Genomic DNA, 9,118 nt, shown 5'->3' on the forward strand with positions numbered 1-9,118 from the left:
CCTGGGATTCCCAGGCAAGAATACTGGAGTGGGTTGCCATTTCCTTCTCCAATGCATGAAAGTGAAAAGTGAAAGTGAAGTCGCTTAGTCGTATCCGACTCTTAGTGAGCCCATGGACTGCAGCCTACCAGGCTCCTCCGTCCATGGGATTTTTCAGGCAAGAGTACAGGAGTGGGTTGCCATTGCCTTCTCCGATATCTGACTATATGTCAGGTATTACTCTAAGCACTTGACTTGAATGCTCCTTTAACCCTACTCATTGAATAGCCCATGAATTAAGTGCAATTCTCCCCAATCCACTGAGAGAAGGACTGAGACACAGAGAAGTTAAGAACCTTGCCTAAGGCCACACAGGTGATGTTGGCAACTTGCCCTCAGAGTGCATGATGCTACTGCCCTATCAGTTAGTGGATAACTGAGCTTTGGAGAAAGAAAAAAAGAGAAAACTTACAGGTGCCAAACATTTGAGGGAAAAGAAAAACCAAAGCTGAAATGGAAAGAAAAACTGATGCATTGTAGTCTGGGAGTCAGGACTTTGAAATGGGGCCCTCAAACTGAGGATGGGGTTCTAATGCCAGCAGTGGGACAGGAATGGGGTTCTAGAAGCAAGTGTGTATAAAGTAGATAACCTCAAAGCATCTAGAAAAACTTTCCACTCAGCTGGAAGAAATTGAGGAAGGTTTTGGTCTCCTAGGGAAGTGGGTATGAGAGGTACCTCTGTAATATTTTGATTTTTATAAACATGGATTCATATACTAGCTCTGTTAACTTACAAGGAAATGTAGAGTTTGATATAAGCATTAATTGTGAAAGGTCATGCCAGGAAACAGAGGAAAAATCTGGAGCTTCACATCTGTGTCTTTCAAAAAGAGGCTGAGGAAAAGGACTCTCAAATCATCCATTTGTTGTTGTTTAGTTGCTAAGTCATGTCTAACTCTTTTGTGACCCTATGGGTTGTAACCCACCAGGCTCCTCTGCCGGTGGGATTCTTCAGGCAAGAATACTGGAGTGGGTTGCCATTTCCTTCTCCAGGGGATCTTCCTGACCCCAGGATTAAACCCTGCATCTCCTGCATTGTCAGGCAGATTCTTTACCACTAAGCCACCTGGGAAGTCCCAAATTGACATAAACAGATGTTCTTCTATAGTTGTGGTGTGATCAAGGCATAGCAATGACTACGGCAGGCACTGAACTCAAACAATATACTCTTTGTTATTTTGCTTTGTGACAAAAGTCAGAGAAAGACAAATGCTATATGTTTTCACTTCTGTGCCTGTGTGCCTAGTTGCCCAGTCATGTCTGACTCTTTGTGACCCCATGGATTGAAGCCCACCAGGCTACTCTGTCCATGGGGATTCTCCTGGCAAGAACACTGGAATGGGTTGCCATCCGCTCTCTCCAGGGGATCTTTCTGACCCAGGGATCAAACCTGGGTCTCCTGCATTGCAACTTGTAGGAGACTTATATGTGTGACTTAAAACAAGTGAAGTGAAAGTGAAGTCGCTAGTTGTGTCCGACTCTTTGCGACCCGTGGACTGTAGCCCACCAGGCTCCTCCATCCATGGGATTCTCCAAACAACAAGACCAGTGAACAAATGAAACAGAAATAGACTCATAGATACAGAGAACAAGCTAGTGGTTACAATTGAGAGAGGTGGGGCAGAGGGGAGAAGCAAGTGAAGGGGTTTAAAAAAGACTACCAGTTATAAATGGGTCACAGAGATACACAACACAGGGAAGACAGTCGATATTCTGTAACTTTGGTGTGTCATCTATATAAAAAATTGAATCGCTATGTTGTGCACCTGAAAATAATATAATGTTGTAAGTCAACCATACTTCAAAAATTTTTAAATGTATATATAATTAAACTTAATTTTAAAATATAATGAAAAGGCAACTGGGAGTTCATCCCCCACTCCTGCAACAAGGACCCTGAGACCCAGACTGATGGTAACAAGTTTGAGATGGGAATCTCTTTCTGAATTCTCTTCTCTAAGATTATATTCTCACTAGACATTTTTACAATTTTTTATTAAAATATAGTTGATTTACAATATTGTATTAGTTTCAGGTGTATAGTGAAGTGATTTAGTTATGCACATACACGCATTTTTTATATTCTCTTCCATTAAAGGTTACTGCAAGACATTGAGTGAAAGTCACTCAGTGTCGTCTGACTCTTTGAGACCCCACTGGCTATACAGTCCATGGAATTCTCCAGGCAAGAATGCTGGAGTGCGTAGCCTATCCCTTCTCCAGGGGGTCTTCCCAGCCCAGGGATCAAACCCAGGTCTCCCACATTGCAGGTGGGTTCTTTACCAGCCAAATCACAAGGGAAGCCCAAGACGTTGAGTATCTTCTGCTTGATGGCAGGTCCTTGTTGGTTATCTATTTTACATATTATAGTGTGTAGATGTTAATCCCAATCTTCTAATTTATCCCACCCTTTTCCCCTTTGGTAATCATAAATCTGTTCTCTGTGTCTGTGAGTCTATTTCTGTTTTGTAAATTAGTTCATTTGTATCCTTTTTTTTGGATTCTGCATATAAGCAGTATATTTGTCTTTCTGTCTGGCTTCACTTGGTATCTCATTAAACATTCAGTAATAGTTTCTTTTTAATTAATTTTTAATCAAAAGATAATTGCTTTACAACGTTGTCTGGGTCTCTGCCATACACCAACATGAGTCAGCCATAGTTATACATGTGTCCCCTCCCTCCTGAACCTCCCTCCCACCTCCCAACCCATCCCACCCCTCTAGGTTATAACAGTTTTTAAATCAATTAAGTTTATTTATTCTTATTCATATGGTTGCTATGGTTCATAAGGGCTTCCTAGGTGGTGCTAGTGGTAAAGAACCTGTCTGCCAATGCAGGAGACATAAGAGACGCAGGTTCACTCCCTGGGGTCAGCAAGATCCCCTGGAGGAGGGCATAGTATACATTCCAGTATTCTTGCCTGGAGAATCCTATGGACTGAGGAACCTGGTGGGCTACAGTCCACAGGGTTGTGAAGAGTTGGACACAACTGAAGCAATTTAGCATGCACGCATGGTACATAAGAATTAGTCATCAAATTTACAACCAGACTTGATGCTAACATTACAAAGAAACCTCATTTGCCCTGTAAGACAAAGGGACAGAACATCAGTATAGCATTAGTGAATGCATACTAATAAATATTGGGAGATTACTTACCTGTTGTCTATACTACATCCTTAAACTGTAATTAAAAACATCTGTGCAATCTCTCTGGAAACTTTATATAGGCTGAGTTAGAAATCTCTGACTTACAGGTGCCCATATGTATGTGTAGCTGGTTGCCCACTCATGCTTCTAACCTTAACCCGCATTCAGACCTTTGATTCTCTCATTTTAATCCCAAGGGGCCTTAAAATGATGTTGCCACCTAGTGGTTGAAAAAAAACTGATACATTATAAAGGATTGGGAAAATCTGGAGAAGGGAAGGGCAACCTACTCCAGTATTCTTGCCTGGAGAATCCCATGGGTAGAGGAGCCTGGCAGCTACAGTCCATGGGGTCGCAAAGTCAGACATGACTGAGACACTAACACTTTCACTTTATGAAGGAAGCCTCGGTTCATCTTCTCTGATAGTTGTGCACAGCTAGTTTTCCTAATTTCAGTAGCTACTTGACTTCCTGAAACTTTCCTGTTTGTGGTCCTGAATTTTTGTTTTGCAGGTTTTGTTTAGTTGCTAAGTCATGTCTGAGTCTTTGCAACCCCATGGACTGCAGCACACACAGGCTCTCCTGCCCTTCACTATCTCTCAGAGTTTGCTCAAACTCATGTCCATTGAGTTGGTGATGCTATCTAACCATCTCATCCTCTGCTGCTCCCTTCTTTTTTTGCTTTCAGTCTTTCCCAGCATCAGGGTCTTTTCCAATGAGAAGCTCTTTGTCAGATGGCCAGAGTATTGGAACTTCAGCTTCAGCATCCGTCCTTCCAATGAATATTTAGGGTTGATTTCCTTTAGGATTGACTGGTTTGATCTCCTTGCAGTCCAAGAATTATTGTTTACCACTTTGAAAAAGACTAGCTAACGGATCTAGGGAGAATAAGCTTTCTGTTTGGTAAAACAAATGGGGCACTTGGGAGGCACTGGTCTTACATGCTGAATAAAGAGCTGTTGGGTTTTGGTTACTGGCTAGTTACCAATATAATTTATGAGCTTACAAAAAAGTATGACATTTCATGGGCTTTGCGAAATAGCTTTCCTTATTCTCTGTTCTTTGATAAGTAATCAAATGGTAATAAACACATTTCTCAAGTCACACCTGAAAATTTCTACAAGCTGAGATGAAGTGGAGTTCTTGTGGTAAAAATGACAAAACTGGGTTTGAACAATCACTTTCAGGGTTAATAATCCCAGGGGTGGTCCCCTTTTATCCTGTACTCACAGAGGAGGAACCAATTGCCAGGTTGAATTATCCATCATCTTAAAAAAAAAAAAAAAACTTCCCATGGCTGTAAAACAGCTACAGATTGCTTTCTTTGCACTCTTGAGGAGCTGACAGGGCCCCAGATGGAGGTGTTTTTCAGCAACCTGTCAAGCGATCCATCCCTCAAAAAACAACTGTATCATCCATTGGAGTTGTTCTTTGCCAAGAATTATATTGGGTCAGGTGGGAGAGGCCAGGATATGATGAATCCAGAAAAAACAAAGGTCAGAGAAATGTATAATAGAAAAAAAAAAAAAAGAATGAAAGAAAAGGTGTAATTGCGTTTAAATTCCAAAGGTCATATTCGAAGTTTTTTTTTTTATAGTGACTTGATTTTTTTTCCCCTTTCCTTCTACTTTTTTATTCTTTCCAGGAAAATGGACTTTATGACACAGGTATCAAGAGGTTGTTCTGTATGATGTTTTTGAGGCATACAAAAGCAAAAGCTACAAAACCATATTGAGTAGGAGTGTGTACAACATGCTGAATTACCACTCAGCAAGCCAGGGGTCTTTTAACTCATAGGCCTAAGGAAGGTATAACAGGGTCATTTGAAAGCATAAAGTAAAAATTATGGGAAATGGACACACAGCCTTAAAGAATGACTGTCCCACAAATCCAAAGTCTCCCTTGGGCTCTGATGTCCTCCATATTCATCTTAACTTAGTCTTTGAGACTGCAATTCATCTAAGTGGTAAAACCATGGAAAAGCTCATAAATTCCATCCTTCTTCTGATACAACTTTGAGGCTGGAGAGAGAAGCTGTGGCTGAACTGCTAGAGTTTTTGTTTTGTGCTTTATATATGTGGTATTGATAACATTCTATTTTGTCTGCAGTCATTGTAAAATGCCATTGAAGATGATGGAAAATACTCATTCTTCTTATACTTCATTTTTCCTTACATTTCCTCTGGAAGCCAATTATTCTCAATGATCTCCTTTATACCAATCTGCTAATAAATATTTAGTAAGTTTCTACTCCATGAAAAACTCATTGAACAGTTGTGGGGTTTTTTACTATGATAAATTAATTTTTTTATTGGAGTGTAGTTGATTTACAGTGTGTTAGTTTCAGGTGTACAGCACAGTCATTTGGTTATACATGTATAGTTGTGATTATTATATACTAGCGCTGTGCTTCTCAAGCTCATCATGACAAAATTAGAAAGTGATAATACATGTATGGCACACCTGGAGGAAAAGTACCACTGCAGAGAGCTCTCTGGTGGAAAGCATGACACCTCTAGTCTTCCTAGGCAATTCAGAATCTGTGTAGACTGTTCAGATGTAATTTTAACAGTGGAAAATTTTTAATGGCTGTAAAAATTAATTTTAAGCTTTTATCACTTTCAAAGTGTTGCATAACAAACCATAATGGAAAATAATATGAAAAAGAAAAATATATATACATATATATATATAACTGAATGACAGCTGTACACCAGAAACCAACACAACATTGTACATTAACTATACATCAATAATTTTAAAAAATAAAAATTAAATAACAAAAATTTTATAGCCATTGGTATTTAATGGCCACAAACAATGGGGGCAGGGGGTTCCCTCCAGTTTGGTCTCTCATACCAGTTGGTAAGCTGTGTACTCAAGAAATAAGGTGTCCCTTAGAGGTGGGCTTATCTTTATGTTCTCAATGGGGGAAGAATCCAAATCAGAAATGTTCCACTGTGTATGGATGTCATGGGTCCTCTTATCAAAAGTCACGTTCCTTTTCAGCATAAAGTTAAAAATTTTAAGTAGGCTTTGTTGCTTTTTTTTTTCCTGTCATCGGGAATTTTCCTTCTCAGTGTCTGCTCTGAGATATCACGGAAGTTCTTGTCCTGTTGCCACTGTCACTGTTTTTTTTACCTTTCTCTGCTTGAGTGTAAATTTGTAATCTTCAAAAACTGATGAAAAAATAAATTAATAGTTTTAAGACAGAGGGGAAAAAAAGATGAAAACTATCACAGAGTACCAAGAATGCAATAAAATTCCTATAGGCCAGTCTAATATTTTGCTGTTTTTTCTAAATGCAAAGGCAGTTTAAAAAAAAATATATATATATAGAAATGGCTGTATCTTTATTTTTAAAGGGTATACCTCACCATTTTTTTTCCCTTTATTATAGTGATAAGGTGATAAGACTTACTCCCAATACAGAAGAGGAAGCGTTTGTACTGAAGAAAATATGCCACCAACTGAAGGTAAGCAAGTGTCCACTCATTTGTCATTATGCTCGTATGTGTTTACAAGGCTTTGCTGACTGAAGTTGAATCACTGGACTCATGGGAAAAAATCACTGGACTCTTAGCCATGGGAAAAAAATGCTAAGAGCTAACCTGGAAGTGCCTTGAACGTACAGTTAAGGTTACTCCAAATTGTATATATCTGACCAGTTTTCTATTTACCAGTCTATTTTCCATCTCCCTTAGTAGCATGTAAGCTTCATGAGAGAGCTTGTCTATTTTTGTTTGATGCTCTGTTCTCAATGAGTGTCTTGAACATTAGAAGCTCAGTAAGGTTTTCTTAACGAATGAGAGAATTTAGTTAGTAATTTTCCAGAGCTTCACTTCTCCTCCTTGAAATCTTCTTGCTGATTATCTAGACACTTTCCTTCTAATTAAAACTTCAAGCAGACGTGAGCGGAGGAAAATAAGCTAGAAACTCAAGTTAATTAATTTTGCTATGTTTCAGTGAGTCCGATAAGAGGATTCTGTTGGTAAAGGTTGAATGACTTTGATTATTCAATCTTTGATGAATTCTATGGATTTTAGAGTTAGAGGATTTCTCATCTACCTATTACTATATATAATTCAGTGTTAACTTTAGCTAAAAGGTTATGATGAGAAATGGGGTTGATGGTCTCTTTTCCAAGCCTACAAAGCACAGAAGCATCCCACAAAGTTTGTGGTGCTCTAGCTTCATTTTAATGGAAAGCAAAGCATATTTACCAGGGCATCTCATTAACCTCAGTGTGGGATAGACAAACAAGTGTCCTAGGACTGGCATACAGTTCTACCTGGAGATGGTGTTAGGGGGATGACAGAGGAAGGATGAATTCGGTAGCTTCTGGAGATATGTATAATTATCAGATTTGGGGTGTTTTATTTTTGGTTTGATGTTTCTCTTTGCCGTCTTCCCTTCAGATACTGACTTTATTTGCAAAGGAAGTTTATTTGAACTTTTATTGATTGCTTGCTTCCTCCTCATCCATGGTTCCTACACAGGCAGTGCCAATTTAAGTTGGAGTCTCATGACAAGGGCTCATGAATGAGGATGCAGGAGTTTATTCCAAACTCTTGTGATTTTCTCCAATACCAACAAGGCTGAGCTTGCCAGGCATTTCCTAAATCTCCTCTCCCCTTCAAAAGAACCCCTGATTCTGGGTACTGACATTGAGCTACCTCTGGTTACATATGATCATCAACCCCATTATAGATTTTTTAGCAGCAATACCTGAACACTCTCTGAACAGTACCCCAGGGACTCAAAAGTTGCAGTGAAACAAAGCAAGGTTCAAATAGAAGCGTCTGTCTCCATTGACGTGTGGTAGACATATCACTCGGAGAAGGCAATGGCACCCCACTCCAGTACTCTTGCCTGGAAAATCCCATGGACAGAGGAGCCTGGTGGGCTGCAGTCCATGGGGTCGCGAAGAGTCGGACACGACTGAGCAACTTCACTTTTACTTTTCCCTTTCCTGCATTGGAAAAGGGAAATGGCAACCCACTCCAGTGTTCTTGCCTGGAGAATCCCAGGGACGGGGGAGCCTGGTGAGCTGCCGTCTATGGGGTCACACAGAGTCGGACACGACTGAAGCGACTTAGCAGCAGCAGCAGTAACAGACATATCACTAGAAAAGCAAAAGAGCCCCCTTTACATTTTAGTGTGCAGTATTTCAGGGAACAAATATTCTGAACCAAATATTGGGGAAAAAATTGTTCATCAAAGGACTTTTTTCCCCATTTTGTTAATATATTTACCTGGTAGGCCTTATAGAGTTATGAAAATGAAATTGCATAGTTCTATATGTGATAATCACTTACCATTATCAAAAGCAATAGCATTATATCAGTGGGAACTGTGGGAACTCCTCATAAACTCATCAGTCATTGTAGAAGAAACCAAAAGATGCTAAGCGCAGACAAGACGGTAGACCCTGATAACAGCACATTCACGTCATGACTTTTGGTACTTAAGAAAAACACAAAATCATATACAGAAAAAATATGTACAGAAAAATACGTTCCTGTATATTGTTTTCATTAGGTCCTTAAGGAAAGGGAGTAAACCAGGGAAGGAAATGATTTGGATGTGAAGGGGCTTAGGGGAAGGGACTGGTGAGGAAAGAGGGGAGCAGAGTGAAGGGGAGGGAGTTGGAGTTAATATTTCAAGTGTTGATGATACTCTGAGTCCATGTCACAGACAATTACATCTGGCCCCTCACGGTCACCATGTGATGGTCACAGTGCTAAGTGCTTTCCAGAATTGCCTCATTTCAACAACACAATGAATTGGGTATTGTTATTACTGCTGTGTTATGACCAACCTAGACAGCATATTAAAAAGCAGAGACATTACTTGGCCAACAAAGGTCCATCTAGTCAAAGCTATGGTTTTTCCAGTGGTCATGTATAGATGTGAGAGTTGGACCA

The 9,118-nt window shown here is 39.8% G+C and overlaps 1 protein-coding gene across 1 annotated transcript in view; it reads left to right on the plus strand.

The window, feature by feature from the left end:
* Positions 1–9,118, plus strand: part of CPA6 (carboxypeptidase A6) — a 300,483-nt gene that overhangs the window by 129,723 nt on the left and 161,642 nt on the right. Inside the window, exon 2 of the mRNA XM_010848449.1 lies at positions 6,592–6,667. Coding sequence (XP_010846751.1) covers positions 6,592–6,667 — 76 coding nt within the window. The remainder of the gene's footprint in view (positions 1–6,591; positions 6,668–9,118) is intronic.

This window comes from Bison bison, unplaced genomic scaffold, assembly GCF_000754665.1.
Source record: "Bison bison bison isolate TAMUID 2011002044 unplaced genomic scaffold, Bison_UMD1.0 scf7180017864267, whole genome shotgun sequence".
NCBI lineage: Eukaryota > Metazoa > Chordata > Mammalia > Artiodactyla > Bovidae > Bison > Bison bison.